Raw genomic sequence first — 16,955 nt, 5'->3', positions numbered from 1 at the left:
TAAAATATAAAACAATCAAAAACACAAGGGACTTCGAGGAAGTCGCTAGTTTAAGAGACTCAAATCTTAAGGATCCGAACGTTATACCTACTTGGGTATATGTTCAGCTCGGGCACGCGAGTAGAGGCGCTCCCGTTAAGGGGTTAGCCCCCTAAGACGCGTGCCGATGGTTGGGCTCCAAATAAGGATGAACTCTCGATTCATCCCTACCCGAGAGATGATGAATGATCTCATCTATCAACCTCCACACGGGATTGACGGAAAACAATCTGAACGCTTCAGAGGGAATAGATGAACCGTCCCCCCCTCGAAACCAAAACAACAGGAGCCACCCGAGCTTTCAGACGGGCAGACATGATACGACAGTCAAAGATTCACGGTGATCACTTCCTCACCAGCCAGGATTGCAAGGCACTGGACGACTCTCAGATCCTCGGAAGCAAATCCACAAGTTGTTGGGCTTGCTCTCATCGCAAGCCTGAACAAGACGACCAGTGACCCGACTGGCGGGATCGGATGAAAGGTGCCGATTGGAGGTGGCATGGGACCTCGGGTATCTCCACAGGGACGAGTCTGCGCCGCAGACTCTACACACCAGGCACGTCACAAGAAGTTGGTTCCATATCAGAGCACATGTTCACTCATTGGTCCTAGTGCAACCCCACCAATCGAGCTCATCCACGAGACCCTGACTGATGGCCAGATAAACTACTAATAACAAATAAGGTGCCCGTGGGCTACCTGTGGGTGATGTGCCACCAAAACTGAAGTCCTTTTCCCTGAACATAAAATTCCGACCGCCTGTCCTTCAGGCTTTTCCGACCCACGCACGCCCATGTCCGTTGCTAGAAGCAGGTCGCTGAAGTAGTAGAGTAGGTATGTACACTTGACCGCGTACCGCAGAACAATACAAACAAAGAGGCCGTCGACCACCCGCCTTCATTTAGCGACCTGGGCCGTGAAGAGAGTTCTTCAACAACTCGTACATCTCATTGTCTCCGGGAGAGTAACTGTGGCCCGTCATGTTAAGAGAGCCATGTTGCTGCTGGTATGCTTGGTTGGAGGTGCTGGACCCGCTGCCGTAGTTGGCGGAAGTGGCACCTCTCGTGGCATAGCCTCCAGCGACATTGGCTGGCGTGAAAGAAGTGTTAGATCCCGAGCCAAACCCATACCAGTTGTGTTGGTCCGGCTGAGTTGATTGCTGTTGCGTCTGGTTTGCGTAAGATCCATACGATTGTGTCTGCTGCGGCTGCGACTGTGACTGCTGCTGTTGAGGCTGCTGATTTGCGTTCCGAGAGGACGATCTTGGCTGAGTGCTGCTCGCTGCTGAACTTCGCATGTTGAACGACTGCTGCTGGTTCGTCGATGGCTGTTGAGCGTAAGTGTTTGCCGCGGCCGTGGTGTTGGTATTATTGTATGATTGCGTGTTGCGCGATTGTGACTGGCTGTTGTACAACTGTCCGGACCGCGCGTTGCCGCTGGATGTGTGCGAGGCAGTGGTGTTGGTTCTGTCATGGTCATACGAAGGGTAGGTGGTTGTTGTTGCAGAGGTATTCTGCGCCGCGTAAGGCTGGTAGGCGAGTCTTGTGGTGTCCAACTCTGTCGAGTTATTGCTCTGGCTTGAGTACTTCGTATGGTAGTTGTTGTAGTCGGACACGTTGCTCATGGATTGGGTATCATTGTAAGTTGCTGAGTCCATCGTCGCTGAAGTCGATGGTTGGACGGTATGATGGGACGGTGTTGCACGGGGTTCATTGACGGGAGTACGAGTGGAGGCTCTCTGTCCAGCTCGACTCTTAGTTCGGGCTGCTTGTACAGGGGCCTGGAATGGCGAGACCTGGGCCGGGGTGACTGTTTGCACTACTTGAGCTGCTTGCTGAGTCGGGGAAGGACGGTGTTGCCGTTGTTGCTGTGCAGTGACATGAGCCACAGCCTGTTGCGTGTTGCGATAGGATGTTTCCTGGGGAGCGACCGTGGTCGCAGCCGGCATCTGGGTCGAACTTCGCGGCCTGTGTTGCTTAGTCGTCATGGTAGGCGAAACTGTGTTCGCTGTCCGGGGAGGAGAAATGCTTTGCCAGTTTTGTGCGTAACTGGGAAGAGGAACAGGGCTTTCGGCCGTGGGCTGATGCGGCTGTCCTGGTCCGGATGGCAAACTGCGCCGTGAAGAGGTCCTCGTCGCTCTCGGGCTCTTAGCCGAGGGTTGGGAGTAATTGAGACTCGACATTGTGTCATTGCTGGCGGTTGTATAACTGTTCGCATCTGTACTCGGTTGAGTGTACGTTGCCGTGCCGGTCAGAGACGGTTGCGAAAAGCTCGTGGAGACTGCCTGCTGCTCTGCGTAAGTTGCGGTGGCAGAAGGCTCGGGGTATGATGAGACACCGTGTGACATGTTCATATCGTTGGAAGCGGAATGAGTATAGGTCATTTCGTTTGGCCCATCATTGAAGTAGTCCTGACTGGGAGCCTGCGCAGCAGGAGTGAGCATGTTGGCAACTGGCATGTTTGAAGTGTAGTCGATCGTCTCAATGTCGTCCGGTTCTTGTTCTTCAACTTCGATCTCAGGCTCCGCCGGTTCGGTCTCGGCTTCAACCTCGGCCTCGGCGTCGTCATCGTCCTCCTCGTCCTCCACTACATCTGCAGACTTTTCTTCCTTTTTCTTTGGTGGCATTTTATTAATCAGGGGATATTGGCATTCCACACCCTGCTCTTCACAAGAAGCGCACTCAGGCTTGGCGCGATCGCACTGGAACACATTAGTCTCTCTAACTAGACAGCTCAACGAAACAGATTCACGTACCTTGGCCTTTGCTCTTCTGCAAGCAATGCATCCACCCCTCGAAATCAGCTTCATCGGCGTGCCTGGGGGTGCCGGAATCAACTCCACTTCTACCGCGTCTTCAGCGGCCTTCGACTTTCGAGGCCGCTTCTTCTTCTTGCCTGAGGCTGGAGATTCCAATGTGGCAGTCGTGACAGCGGCCTGTTGTGCTGTTTCCTGCTGAGGCGTGGGTGACGCGCTGGTCGAGGACGCAGCGGCATCGTTGGGATGAACGATGCGGAGTCGCTCAGCACCATACTTGACCAGCATGGCAAGTGACTCTTTCTGAAGATCCGGAGATTGGTTGGCAAAGATACTGAACTGTTCCGTAGAAAGACTCTCGGGATCTAAGCCGCTGTCGCTGAGGAGTCTGATGGCGACCTCGCGGCGCCTAGCCGCTTCGCCGGGGGGCACATTCAGCACCGCATGTGAATGCACTCCACTTTGAACAGCGGCATCCGCCTTGGTCGGAACAGTGGTTGTTGCCTCGCCGTTGGTAGTGTCTCCAGCTGCTTGTGCGTCCTTTGCGGCTTCAGATTTCCTCTTCCTCTTCTTCGGCTGAACAGGCGTCCCATCTGGATTCAACGCCTCGCTCTTCCTCTTTCTCTTTGGCTTTGGCTCAACAGGCGTCCCGTCCGGATTCAATGCCTCACTCTTTCGCTTTCGCGGCGTTTTCGCCTTCTTGGACTTTTCCCCCGCGGGAATGAGAGGTGCTGGAGGTGCTGCCGGAGGAAGGGGTTTGAAGTGCTCGATCATCTCGCCCAAAGTCTTATGCAGAGGCGTGTGTTCGTACTTGACGTTGATGGTTCGGGTATTCTTTGAAAACGCAACGGTAAGCGTCCCGCGACAGTCGAAAGCTGGTCGGGCTATGTAGCTGTTAGCAGATAGAACATGCGCGCTCGAAGACGCAAAACCCTACCCTGCATTTCCGGCTCAAGCTCCTTCTGACTATACTCTCCTATGATAGTCTTATTTGGCGTCTTCTGATGTTGCCGGTTCCAAGTCACAAGAGAGTCTTTGCAGTTGTAGGTGAAGGACCACCCGTACTGGCCGCGCGAAACCTCTCTGACGACCCATGTGCTCTCATCCACCACAGAAAGAAGCCCAACAATATGCTTCGCCACGGCTCTCTGCATCACGGGGTTGTCGTGGGGCTGGCTGATGATGGTGTCGTAGGCGCGTATAATCTTGACGGTTTGACCTTCGACGACCTGAGTTCGGAGGCCGCTCAGCGCTGAGTCGATATTTTCCTGCACATCGCTGTCGCCATCGCGAATGGCGAATTCGAGGGTAGAGGGCACTTCGAGTGTGACGGAAAGATGTTCGCATCGTGTGGGTGTCTTCTTTCGGTCGAGTTCGCGACGGAGTTGGGCGGGGATGTCATCGGGATGCGCAATTGACGGCTTATTCCTCGACGCGCTTCCGTATGAGGGCGCGAGGCCCAGCAGGGCCTCAGCCATGGTCGACTGCGGCTTCCGTCTTTGATCTCTATGGATCGACGCGGCAAGGCCGCAAAGTCGCGTTTTCGCAGTGGGCGATTGTTGGGTTGTGACGGAGCAACGTTGGAGAGAACCGAGTGACGCTTTGGTTGGAGTCGTTGGCTGGTATAGAGGCTGGGGGCGCGAAAGCGCGGTTCCGCGTCCTTCAGAAGAGTGGCGGGGGGTTTCCCAGAGTGGAGAATGGGATGGGGTGCACGTAGCACCTCCAGCACTACTACTCGGACTTGGCTGCTGACCAATTAGCATTGGCGAAGCTTAAGGCACCGTTCCCGTAAACATACCTTATTAGTCGCTTCGTCGTCAATCTCCATTTGGTGAGTAGCTCCGATAGCAGTTGCCAACAACGGAGTATCTCCTGATACCGCCGCCATTTTTATGATGCTGCGGCCAAGGGCGAGTGAAGTGGCTCGTGGAAGCTTTTTCTCTTTTTTCTTGCTAGAGCTATTGGAAGAGCAAAAATTGACAGACGACGGAAAGGTGACCGTGGAAGAAAGGTTGGGGTGCTTGAGAATATGGAGGCGCGAAAGCCTCACGTTGGTGATGCGAGAAGAATAGTGTAAATGGCAGGTCGCCAAGTGGGGGAAAAGTAGGTAAGTAGGCAGAAAGCCTGACACTCGCAAGTTGAAGTTGAAGTCATTCAGCAAAGTTCCCTGTGGATAAGGGAGCCTGAATGATCGTGCAGCCTCATCAGCGAGGCTTCGACAATCCAGTAATTATTCATATCCCACTCCTTCCTCGAGGCACCTACCACTGAGGCAATAAGCACCTGACCTTCTAGACAAGAAGTGATTCGACGCACACACACCTCCCTCAGAAGAAACATCGGCCTGGATGCATCGTTCGTCTCTGTTACCTGGATCTTGCCGCCTCATTATCAACTCAATACCGTGCGATCATAAGCCTTGTCAAGGATATGTGTATGACAGATTTGGCCATGAGTGTATTCATATCAGTTATCTCAGTCATGCTACGTAATTTCACTAGCAAGGCAGGCGGAAGCAGACGAGTGGGATTATAAAATTCTCATTTGTGACTACATAAAAAAGGGCCAATACCGAGTAGGCATTGAGTTATTAGAGAGAGCTCATACTCCCAAGGGTATCAATGGTATACAAGTGACAGGTAAAGCACGAGCTTTAGTAGTAAATCTTCTCGTCCCAGATGGGAGGTCTGGCGCCCTCAGAATCCCAAACAAGCTTGTTCTTCTCATCCAACGTGCAGCCCTCATCGGTGATAGGGATAATCTTGCTAGTCTGAGCAATCTCGTACTTGGAAACACCGGCGGCGTCCTCAGGAATCCAGAGAAGAGGAGGCAGGCTTGAGACTGAAGGTGGGTAGTAGGCGTTATCCTGAATGTTGCCAGGGTACATCTCGTCAATCTGTGTGGGGTCATGGGGAACAAGGTTGCGAAGGTGAAGATAGTCGGCAAAGATCCACGGCTTGAGGAAGCGGGTAACAATGTTACCGCCCTTCTCAACAACATTCTCGTCACCTCCAGGGGCGAACTTCTTGATGTTGGGGATCTTCTTCATGAAGCCGCTCGAATCGCCGTTCTGCTCCTCAGAAACGCCTCTGCCGGAATCCTTGCGGTCGATGCCCTCAATGTCGGCACTCAGCGACTCTTCCTCGACCTGCAGGGATCTGGGAAGAGTGTACAGGAGAGGGTCCAAGACACTGTTCAGAGTGAGGTGGAAGAGGATGGAGAAGATGAGGAAGACGATCATGAGGACAAGGGGTCCAAAAGCCTTCGACACGGAAAACAGACCCACAAGGCAGATCTCTGCCAGGTAGACACCAGCAAAGAGCTGCTTGAGGGCGCGGGGGTACAAGAGACCCTTGGTGTCAATCTTGGTGTCCGTGACGAACAGAATGTTGTAACGGTAAGAAAGATAGAACAAGCCAATGCCAATGGTGGAGAAGAACAGCATCAGAGGAGCGATAAGAGCGTAGGTGATGCCTGGTTAAAGTTAGCAAGAAAACTAGGATTGAGATGGAAGTGCAGGAACTTACTGATGACAGCAATGGTAGTGTAAACAGGGAGGACGCTTCCCCACGAGATAGCAGCAAGAGTGGACCACTTGTTGTACAAAGCTCTGGGCGTATTGGTGAGGAACTTCAGAATGGCCACGAAGATGGCAAATGCAACCACCTGGGTCAAAACACCGGTGGCGAGGGTAACACCCTGGAGGATGAAGTAGCTGACGTAGAAGCTGGAGGATTTGGGAATTGCCGTGGACAGGGTGCTGAAGATGGAGCCCGGGTTGTTTGAAATTGCCTGAATGGTCGCTACAGCAGACGAGGAGACAGTCGTAATAAGAAAGACCTGAATGAGCTGGAACCAGTAGTACGCGTTCTGGGTGAAAAGCTCGACGCGGGAGTTGGAAGGCTCGCCAGAAAGCTTGGCGCAAAGACGCATGATAACCGGCACCAAGGACATGAGCACAGCCAGAGCCACACTGGGGAGGAGGCCAGAAACGACGCCCATGATGACGTCGGGGATCTTGTCGAGCCACGTAAGGAAGGAAACCTTCTTGAGATACGAGACTTGGGAGATAATTCCGACCACTGTGACGGGAATAGCCCAGAAAATGATAAGTGCGCTGATGAAGGCAATAACGGCATAGCGACGGATAACGCGCTGCCACCAAGATACTCTGAGAGACTTCCAGATGACCTCAGTAGGCTGGATACCAATGTACTTGGGCGTCATCTGAAGAGCTTGGTGATGAGTGGTAACCTGGTAAGCAGCCTGGGCGTCGGATTGAGTGTAGAACTCTGCGAACACAGCCGGAACTTTCTTGGCCTTTCCAGCACGGTAGTCGGCTTGAGCGGCATCGACGGCGGGAATAAGGCGCTGGAGCTCGGAACGGCACCATTCAATGGTATCAACCTTCTTTCCAATGAGGCCCAGGAGACCAAGGCGGTGGGTAGGGCGCTTCTTCTGGGGGATCCAACGAGCAGCGGCATCGGAAGCGCCAGCCTCGGTGTCTTGAGCCGAGGGAGTTTTCTCAGGAGCACCACCCTTCTTGGCAGCCTTGAGACGAGCGGCATTTGCCAACTTGATGAGCTTCACCTGGGCCTTTTCGAGCTTCATGGCGACCTTGTCACGCTCCTCAACGAGATCGTCCAACTTCTCGGTGTCGCCAGTGATCCAAACTCTCTTGATCGAGTCGCTGAAGAGTTTCTTGAACTTGGCTTCATCAAGGTACTCGTCGGGGACTGATACGAAAAGGACAGTGCGAGACGAGATTCGCTTAGAATAGGTGGGCGAAAGCAGGAAAGCCTGACGCAAGTTGATGTAGAAGATGCACTCGCGCATGATCATGTACATGACGAAGCCATAGAACATCCAGCCAATGAGAGCATGTGCGTACAGGCGGTTGAGTCCAGAGGAGGATGCGACGTCGATGTTGCTGTAGGTCAAGATGTCGAGCTGCTTGGCGGTGCCTCCGCCAGTAGCATTGACGGGGAAGAGGACCGGCCATGTCATAACAAGGCCGACCAGGCAGATGGTGGCACAGATGCGGAGGAATCGAAGGAAGAGATAGGAATCGAGAGACTGGTGCTTGAGGGCGTAGACATCAGGTATCTTCCAAAAGTGACTAAACCAGTTGAACAAGCCACTGGGCAGACTTGGTGATCGCTCGCTGTGAGGTAGTCAGGATTTGAGACTCATCAAGACACAAGAATTCCCACGCACCTCTCACGCAAACTGCCAAGATAAGTTCTCGGGGCATAAAATCGCCTTTGGCTGCGGCGAAGGATCAAGAAGATGACGAGGTAGACGCCAGCAATGGGAGCGCAGACGGCTAGAGTACTGACGAGGCCGGAAATGGAGCTGCCCGAGGTATCGTCGAGAGCCTCGCCGCGGTTGGACTGGCCGCCTTCGGCATCGCCAAGACCCGACATGATGGCGTCTAGGCGAATTGAGACGCCTGGTGGTCGTTTTGGTTGTTGGTGTTTGTGTGTGTGCTGGGACAAAGTTGAGTCGAGAGAGAAGACGCGAGGTCAAATACGGTGGGGGTCCCTGGGGCCAAGTCGGGTATTAAACAGGGAAGGGTATCGAGGGTCGTGTGCGGTCGTGGAGAGACTCAGACAGGCGAAGGGCCGTGGACACTGGAGTCTGAACCTGAGCAGTGGGTGGGAAGAGAAGAGAAGGTCAAGGGACAGGGGGTTAAAAAAGAAGCAGTGGAAGGGGGGAAGGGTGGGGGATGATATGTGTGGTGCGCGTTGTTGAAAAACCGGGAGTTGGGAAATGAGACGATGGGTTCGTAGCTTGTCAGGATGCTGGGATGGGCCAGGCCGAGCGTCGATCAGTTACACAAGCGACGAGGTGCCCAGAGCTCTGAGGTAACTGATTGCGCGCTGGTGAGGTGAGGTAGTGCGGTGCGCTTGCGGGCGATGGTTTGCTATGGTCTGGACTTCTGGTGGTGCGGTGTGCTGCTGCTTTGGATACTTGGTGCAAAGCTGCAAAGGGGGTACGTCGAAGCGCAAGAGAAGAGCAGAGCAGAGCAGGAGAAGCAAATAGTGACGTGACCGTAAAGTGATGGTAGCTTGGGGGAAATTGGGCGCGTCTCCCAATGTCTCAGTCCCGTTGTGCTGAAAGGAGGTGACGCCACAAGACAGCACTAGGGGCAGTGTTAGTCTATCTTTTCGTGCCCCCTTCTATTGCCTATGATTGCTGCTGTTGCTGTCACGACTGTTGCGCCAGCTCAAGTCGAGTCTAGTGTAGCTAGAACGATGAAGATGGGGGAGTAGAGCATGGAGGGTTTCTGGGGATGAGAGAAGGAATTGTCGATCGAGCCGAGGGAGCTTACCTTCGATGAAGCGATGAAGGGCTGCAGGCAGGAAAGAGGTTGGTCACGACGCAATAACAAGCAGATCTTGGTGGAGAATGATGGGCAGACCGACAGATGGATGGAGTCGTTGGATAAAGTCTGTGGCAGGAAGTGATGCACGAGTCGTAATGCCTCTTCACTATCGAATGTCTGCAGTCCGATGTCTCTATCTGGACAATGTAATCCGAAAGTTTGAGATGAATTATAATACATACCCTTGGTCCGATGAGGGGTTGTCGTCGTCCCTTATTCTTATTTTCAAAGGGTCCTCTCTCTTCTCAAACAAGCCCTCCCACTGACCAGGAAGGAGGCACACAGAGACGAAGCATGAGAGGGAGGCCACCGATAGATTCAAATTGAGACCCCCAGTTCGGCGTGGCCTAGAACGGGTTGTCACCCATTCCACACTGGTATGCCGCTGGTGCACGACACACACCAGCTGAAGACAGCTACATTGGGCCCTCCTCTTGGACCACCGTCAGCAGTGAAGGCCGACTGGGTACTGCTTGTTCATGCAATCGAGTAAAGCCTCACCTCACATGCAAAGATTGCTCCCTCACAGTGCCGGGACAGATCGTGTTGGTGGCGCGGGCAAGGGGAAACGAGGCGCGGAGGTGGTGTGTTCCAGGTTGAGCTGTCGGCAGAGCCACCGTCTCAATGGACGCTGGACGCTGGACGCGCCGCAGGGTTTGGAGTAGCTAGCAAAATGCCAGCCAATGCCAACTATGACGCAGACACGCAGCGCCAATCCAACTCGACCAAGCCCATGCAACTTGCAAGTGCATTGTCTTCTCCGAGTGCACACCAGGACTGCAGGTAGGGAGAAGTACTGCACTACTGCGTAAGCGTGGTAAGAAACATAGGAGTCCCTTCCAGACAGGGGCTAGCTCAATGTGAATGTGCCATTTTGGAGGCAGGAAGAGGTGAAGCCAAACCTGCAAACCTGCACCTTCCCAACTTCTGGCCCCACTTCTATCTCAAAGTTGGGCATGGAAAGTTGGATCCCCTGGCAGCTTCCTGGTGTCGATGCGCCTGCCATCCTGGGAACGGAAACGCACCTACCACAAGGTGGGTCCCTTTACAGCCTATCGACAATTCCTGGCCACTCGAGGTGAAGTGGGTCGGCTGAACACTGCATGCGACGCTTCTTGATTGGCCGACGTCTTTCTAACTGGAAACCATCTCTCACGATTCAACGATGCCGTTGCCGGTTTGTGGGCACTGCCAAATCTTTTTTGCTTACTTTTTGATTAAATCTTTTTTTCTTCTCAAGCTAGGTACCGTATTCTTCAAATTCTGTACCCAACTCGAGGGTCTAGATTGCCATCCAGTAACAAAAGTCTGCAAAGTACGGAGTATGAATACCTACCTACACAGTCGTGGTTTTGGCTCCCTCCCGTCTGCACCTTCCCTCGGTGACTTCCAGAGGCTCAGACACCATCAAGGTCCGTTCATTCTGACGCACCCAAACATTCGTCGCTTGTCTTGGGATGCGTTCATCTCTTTGACTTCAAACGGTCTGCAGAGTATGGTCTTCACTCTAATCCTTACAAGTCGCATTTCCTCCTTCTTCCTCCCTACCGCTACCGACCTGTCCTGATTCACGCGGCTCACTACCCGGAAACACCGTGGTCCACCAGCCCTGCCGTCCGCCGGCAGCGTCGCAGCCAACAAATGAAACCCCCGGCAGACACCCAAAGTGCGCTGGCTGAGATTCCCGGTTTTCACCACTTAAAATCTCGACTTTTATCCTTCCCGCTGCAGGGCTCGTCGCGGTTTTACAGGGTCTCCGGCCAATTGCTGCGGGCGGTGCCACATCGAACCCCATCAAACTGGCCTTCAGACGGCCAACTCTTGAATATTCAGACCTCCATTTTATCATCCTTCACGGCATCTTCCCCGACCACCGCCAATTCTTCCTCGAAAGTTCTTGGCCCTTTCCAACGTTTGAAGCTTTTGTTTTTTACCCGGCGAGACGGCGAGCGGCACGAGTAACGGCAGCCACCCGGCACCAAGTGACATCAACGTGCTTGGCTTGGCTTCCTCGGCCGAGTGAGCGACGTACCTACCAGAAAATACCCCAATTCCGCCTGCCCACTGACGCAATGCCCTCATGTTTGTCCATGCTATCGACAAGCTACGCACAATCCAGCATCCACTTCCGCGCGGCTCTTGCGCATCCCGTTCGAAAACGTCGATAACATGACAGCCCTCAAGATACCCCAGAATAGACGGCTTACACACCGGCCGGCTGGGCAGCCCTTCGTAGGCGTCATCGAAAATGCCATGCCCGTATGGACTTTGGTATTCGCGCACCTCCAAATCGCTATAGCTCTGTGACCCAACGCACCGGTGGTCTTGGAAGTCGGGGCACCGAGACGAAGGATGAATGATGGGATCTGTGCCACTTACCGTCTCTCGAGTCTCGACGAATGCTGCCAATTTCCTGCTCTGGAACGCTTCGCTGGACGCCCACCCATGTTTTCTTCCCTAGCGCCGATGGTCGCCCACCCCAAACCGCATCCGGACGTCCTATCAACCTACATCGGCGCTACTCTACCAGAAAATCTCAAATCCTCCACAGTTTGACACCCGTCCCCATGCTACCATTGACAGACCATCTCCTCTAGGATCCCTGCTCGGCTGACGAAGGAAATTGTGTCTCCGGGAGAAACGCTCATGGTGGACCAGCGGCCAGTCGAGCCCAGGGCCGGTGAGCCACAACACCACGAGAGACAAAGCCGCACCGCCTGAGAATCAAGACAATCCACCAGCCACTACTGTAACATTATATCTACGTACACTGTACTCCGTACTCTGTACAACGTTTGACGACAGTAGCCGCCCGTGGCCCTCTAAACACGGCCTACTGCCGGTTGCACCGTTCCGAGACATCTTTATTTGTTTCCAGCTTGCGCGCCAAACGGCCCAGGACGCGCATTCTGGAATGCCACGACGCCGATGACAGGTAGGCAATGCCGCCAACAATGCGGCATCGTCCCTGGCCGAAGAGTGATCAGCCCGATCAGGGCAATCTGCGGTCCTCAGCATCATCTGCATGTTTACAACTCATCAGCCTGCATAGCTGGACATTACTGCACCTCTTGCAGGTTCGCTTCCCACGTGCGCACCCGCAAGCTGACCGGCCGCATTTCGACCGGCCCAGGCCCCCATACCGCACTCGACCCCTTCATCAAACATCCCGGACGACTTCGCCTCAATTCCGGACCTCTCCGTTGAGAAATGAGAAACGCCAACCTAGGCGGCCGTTCTAAACTCTATTTGAAGGCTCCGTTCGGGACTACGCCCGATAAACAACCATTGGCGATACTGCTAAGCAGCAGGAAAGCAAGCACACTTGCCGATGACCGGATAAGACGAACTTCAGCCTGGTTTTTAGACTCATGACTACGCTTAGAGCCGGTCCAGCTAGTGCTGCCTGAACGAAGCTATCCAGAGGCCGTGGACTGCACATGGCTTTACAGTTCCGATCCCTTCGACACTTTCAGATATGTGGTCTGATCTAAAATACACTCTCCCATATTGCTGAAGTGACGAGGCTTGTCTTTCCGGAGCAAGAGTACATTACATGCCTTGCTACTGAATCTTAAAGTATGCATGTGCCTAAGGGCGCCAACATTTGGGCATCTCGATCTGAGGACGATGGTCACGTTGCTCCAAGATGTCATTGTCTAGGTGTTGTTGCCTGGCTTTTCAACGAAGTCGGTTGAAGTTTCATGGTTCATTTTCTCAGTTCTTATTGCTCATCCTTGCTCAGACATTGTGGACAAGTGACGATCGTGTAACAAAAGAAGGATGCCGCCTTCCCCTATATTAGAGGATGATAAAGGCTGTCGTCTCAGACAAGACATCACCTCCATACTCTGACAATGAAGGAAAGTCGCATTCATATGCCATGAATGAGAGCTATCATTGTTCCCGACTTAGACCAACATGAAAACCAAGCGCAGCTATTGTTTGTCTGGTCAATGTTGAGCTTGGCATTGGAAACCTTTCCATAGTCTCTTTGTTCCAATAATTCCATCAGGTGCCACCACTATGAAAAGCCCATTCCTTCCAATCGACAGCATTGATAATAACTCATTGCCTCAAAGATGGCCTTTACCGGTACCGTCACGTTGTTCAACCTTTCATCTCATCAGCTGGCTTTCCCACTGCACACCGGAGTTTCTCTTGAGATTTACACTTGACCAAACTTCTCATCATGGCCTCCTCCCAAGCTCGCCTGCCAAAGACACCATATGCCGACGCCTACCAGTCTCGCTACATTGAGGAGATCCTTTGCCTAGGTGGCGGGAATGAAGACGCTCCAAACGGTCCATATGCCGAGATGGATACCGAACTTCTGGGTCACGTCAACTGCAGCTATCTCTCAACACATGGACACGCGCCTACGCTGCTCGCCCTTAAGCAACACGCGCAAGCGCTGACCATCCTGATTGCCCAGCTCGCGCCGACATCTCAGTACGCCGAGGTGGACAATGAGAACAACAACGAGGGCCGCATCCAAAAGTCGTTTAGAGACAACGAGGCCTTTGACTGGCTCAACGACTTGCAGAAACCATACACAAACGAAGACGAGTGGCACAACAAGCCCCTGACCGACCTCATGAACCTGATCCAGCACGAGTCCGACACCCAGGGCACCGTCCACCACTGCCCCCTTCACGAATTCAACGAAGACAAGGACAAGCGGACCAAACCCCGCCCCTACGCCACGCACACCGCTCTGGCCTCCCACGCAAACGAGTGTCTCGAGATGCTGGACCACGAGTACGGCGCCACGGGCGGCCTCCTCTCCCTCCTCCCGACCAACGAGGACCGCGACTCGGACGAGATGGCCGCCGTGCGCAATAGTCTCCTCGGCCAGTGGCTCCTCTACACCCAGCACCTCGTGGCGCGCATGCACGATCTCGAGCTCGGCTACGCCAACGCGCTCGACGTCACCGCGGGCGAGGCCGCCGTGCCGATGCAGATGCTCTCGAGGATGGGGCCGGACGCCGCCTCGGGCCGCGAGGTGGCGTATCCGCAGGACAAGTGGATCCTCGCCAACGCGGGCGACGACGTGTTTGACTTTTTGCACCGCGTGCTGGACAGGCAGGAGGCGCAGATTGAGCAGAAGAGGGAGGTGTGGTCGGCGAACGGGACGCACGGGGAGCGCATGTGGAACGAGCAGCGAGGCGGGGACCTCTACGCCCGCGGGCTGGTGTTCTACGACGTCAAGACGAGGTATTACAGGCTGGCGGGCAAGGGGAGCAAGAGCACCATCTTCGTGCTGCCGGCGCACGGGGAGCACCCTGCCGTGCAGCAGACGCGGCGGCTGGAGGTGACGCCGACGGTGGTGTCGGTGGTGGCGCCGACGTGGCCTGCGCGGGTGTCGGACTGGGAGAGCAAGTACAAGAACCAGCTGGACGAGGCGACGCGGATGGAGATTCAGAATCACCGGTTGACTAGTGCGGGCGAGGCGATGAAGGAGCACAATGAGATGTTGGCGACAGAGCTCGATAAGGCGAGATTCATGAACGAGCAGTTTGAGAAGTACTATGGGCGGTCCGAGGTGGCGGAGGGGCCGAGGATGTTGGAGAGGGCGGTGTCGATCTTGCAGAGGGACGTCAAGGATAAGACGGATGAGATTACGGGGCTGTTGAACATGGTGAAGGAGGTGAGGGATAAGTTGCCAAATCAGTTTGCGGGGTTGTTTGATGATTTGTTGGAGTTGAGTGAGGAGGAGGAGGTTACTGCTGATGCGGGTGGTGAGGCGGCTGAGGAAGATGTGGTTTGACTGATGTTTGGGTGGCAAAGTGTGTAGATGAATACATGGACGGGGTTGTACAAGTATGGAGTTTGATAGATGGTGTTTTCTTGAATCAGTGGTGATGCGGGGGTAAGGTGACCTCGTTGAGCATCATGTTACTCAAAGGTCCGCCAGTTGCCACATGAATGAGAACCCTTTTTCTTCACCTAGGTAGGTAAGGTAACAACGATACTTGAGGTCTGATTTCTCCTAAGTTGACCAGAGCTGGTTGGATTTTGGGAAAGCCAACGCTTTGAGAACGCCTCTTTGAGCAAAATGAATTTTCTTGTGAAATCAATATAGTTATGAAAACTCAACCTAGAAGAGCAGCATGAGTGATGGTGATGCAAAGGGAAGATCAAGTACTTCAGATATAGAGTTGTCAGATATTTTGAGCAGCAGTAGGAATAGTAATGGAAGCTCAGCTGAAAAGAGCGGCAGAAGCAGTGGCAGCAGAAGCATTAGTAGTGATAGTGATACTGATGGAAGGTAAGTGTACGCAAGACCTCCAGATGTAATGAGAGGCAGATCATGTTGTCACCCAGTTGAGTGTCTAGATGACGCGGAGATGGGACCGAGATGCAAAAGTCGCGCAATCTGGAGGCTGGAGGTTGGACGGAGATGTCTTCTGTTTTTGCGGTAGTGTAGCTTCAGATGAGTTACCTTAGCCTGGTTGATGAGGCAATGTAAGACAGATGGACGCACGTAAGGGGGACCCTTGCATGATTCATACAACCACTTATTCGCATTGTCACGTTGAACATGTGATTTATTAACTTTTCCATTCAGACCGGACTCATGTGGCCATATTGCTGCAAGTGACAATAGTTCCACCGAGCATCGACAGAAAGATTGAAACAGACACTCGAGAGATAAAACCGTCCGTCGGTCGTTCGCGAATCACCGATGGCCCCCCCGTCGAACAAAGAACGGCAGCAGGGATGTACAATACCTCTAGTCCCGATTAGGGATGACGCACATCAGTCAGCAGGGGTCCGCCGTAGCCGAGACCCTCCCACCCAGCGGGGCGTTGCCCCAGACGACGGTCTGACAGTTTGCGCTGCCGCCGCCAAAACAAAACCCTCCAAAGCTTGGAAACACTCACACGCACGCGCAGTCGCACTCACGCACCCAGCGCACTTCCTATTTGCAGGCAACCCTTGACCGGTCTAGCATCCTCGATCGGGGCCGACCTGCCCGCGGGTTCCTCATGATGCCATACCGCGGACACTAATTGGCCCATCTGCCTATCATCCATCGGTGCTAAGCCTGCGGCGCAGATTGAAGACTTGGTTCTAGGCTTCCTAACCAACCCCTCTTTTCCCGCCCATCCTTGGCTCTCGGATTTCCCAAGTGCGCGGCCCTTTGATAGACGTTCGTTCGGGTCTTGTAGGCGACTCGCTCACACGGCTCGCTGCCTTTCAGCCTTCGTCTCCCTCCCACCGGTGCCAGTCAACCGCCGCGGCGCGCCGCCAAAACGACCCCTCCTCCGTTGCCCCCCTGCACATCGAAACCGTTCGATTTGTTGACATCTTGCTTTTTTGTCCTTCTCCCTTAGTGTACAGAAACCTACCCTTGTCCAAACTGCATCTGCACCCGCAAACCAGGCCACACCCCAACCCCTCGATTTGCTCGTCATCCAGATTAATTCCCATCGCCCTTGTCCGGGGTGTTCGTCTTTCTCCATCTCTGGTCATCCTGACCCAGCTCTGGCCTCCTCTTTCCCGCATGCCCCGTGCTTTTCCTTCCTCTATTCTTTCCCTGCCTATCACTTTTTTTTTCTCGGTTCGTCGACGTATTCCTCAAGGCCCATTTTCCGACCCGGCTAGCTAGTTGAGAGTGTCGAAGCGAGAAGGAGTGACGAAGGAAGAAGAAAAGAGGGAATGCCGGCCTACTGAGGAATCATCCGTTCTAGAACCTGGATCTCTTCCCGACTTCACATCGCATCAACATTTGAGAGGACAACGACGATCAACCAGAGTGCGCAG

The 16,955-nt window shown here is 53.9% G+C and overlaps 6 protein-coding genes across 6 annotated transcripts; 3 read left to right on the top strand and 3 right to left on the bottom strand.

The window, feature by feature from the left end:
* Nucleotides 1-943: 943 nt before the first annotated feature.
* On the bottom strand, nucleotides 944-4,685 carry CTAM01_02733 (uncharacterized protein; the record flags this gene model as incomplete). Its single annotated transcript, XM_060518771.1, has 4 exons — nucleotides 944-2,743; nucleotides 2,798-3,681; nucleotides 3,735-4,545; nucleotides 4,596-4,685. The coding sequence occupies 4 exons, from the start codon at nucleotides 4,683-4,685 to the stop codon at nucleotides 944-946; spliced, it is 3,585 nt and encodes a 1,194-aa protein (XP_060386574.1).
* A 765-nt stretch (nucleotides 4,686-5,450) lies between these two features.
* Nucleotides 5,451-8,223, bottom strand: CTAM01_02732 (uncharacterized protein; the record flags this gene model as incomplete). Its single annotated transcript, XM_060518770.1, has 3 exons — nucleotides 5,451-6,271; nucleotides 6,325-7,961; nucleotides 8,015-8,223. 3 exons carry the CDS (start codon nucleotides 8,221-8,223, stop codon nucleotides 5,451-5,453), a joined length of 2,667 nt encoding a protein of 888 aa, XP_060386573.1.
* Nucleotides 8,224-8,631: 408 nt separating this feature from the next.
* On the bottom strand, nucleotides 8,632-9,365 carry CTAM01_02731 (uncharacterized protein; the record flags this gene model as incomplete). Its single annotated transcript, XM_060518769.1, has 2 exons — nucleotides 8,632-8,976; nucleotides 9,132-9,365. The coding sequence occupies 2 exons, from the start codon at nucleotides 9,363-9,365 to the stop codon at nucleotides 8,632-8,634; spliced, it is 579 nt and encodes a 192-aa protein (XP_060386572.1).
* Nucleotides 9,366-9,858: 493 nt separating this feature from the next.
* CTAM01_02730 (uncharacterized protein) lies at nucleotides 9,859-10,267 on the top strand (the record flags this gene model as incomplete). Its single annotated transcript, XM_060518768.1, has 2 exons — nucleotides 9,859-9,968; nucleotides 10,066-10,267. The coding sequence occupies 2 exons, from the start codon at nucleotides 9,859-9,861 to the stop codon at nucleotides 10,265-10,267; spliced, it is 312 nt and encodes a 103-aa protein (XP_060386571.1).
* A 361-nt stretch (nucleotides 10,268-10,628) lies between these two features.
* Nucleotides 10,629-11,147, top strand: CTAM01_02729 (uncharacterized protein; the record flags this gene model as incomplete). Its single annotated transcript, XM_060518767.1, has 1 exon — nucleotides 10,629-11,147. A coding segment is annotated over one exon (519 nt), but the record flags the coding sequence as incomplete, so codon positions are not given.
* A 2,230-nt stretch (nucleotides 11,148-13,377) lies between these two features.
* CTAM01_02728 (uncharacterized protein) lies at nucleotides 13,378-14,955 on the top strand (the record flags this gene model as incomplete). Its single annotated transcript, XM_060518766.1, has 1 exon — nucleotides 13,378-14,955. One exon carries the CDS (start codon nucleotides 13,378-13,380, stop codon nucleotides 14,953-14,955), a length of 1,578 nt encoding a protein of 525 aa, XP_060386569.1.
* Nucleotides 14,956-16,955: the final 2,000 nt, after the last annotated feature.

This window comes from Colletotrichum tamarilloi, assembly GCF_030869305.1.
Source record: "Colletotrichum tamarilloi strain Tom-12 chromosome Unknown Scaffold_6.1, whole genome shotgun sequence".
NCBI lineage: Eukaryota > Fungi > Ascomycota > Sordariomycetes > Glomerellales > Glomerellaceae > Colletotrichum > Colletotrichum tamarilloi.
This window is presented reverse-complemented; position numbering and strand designations above follow the sequence as displayed.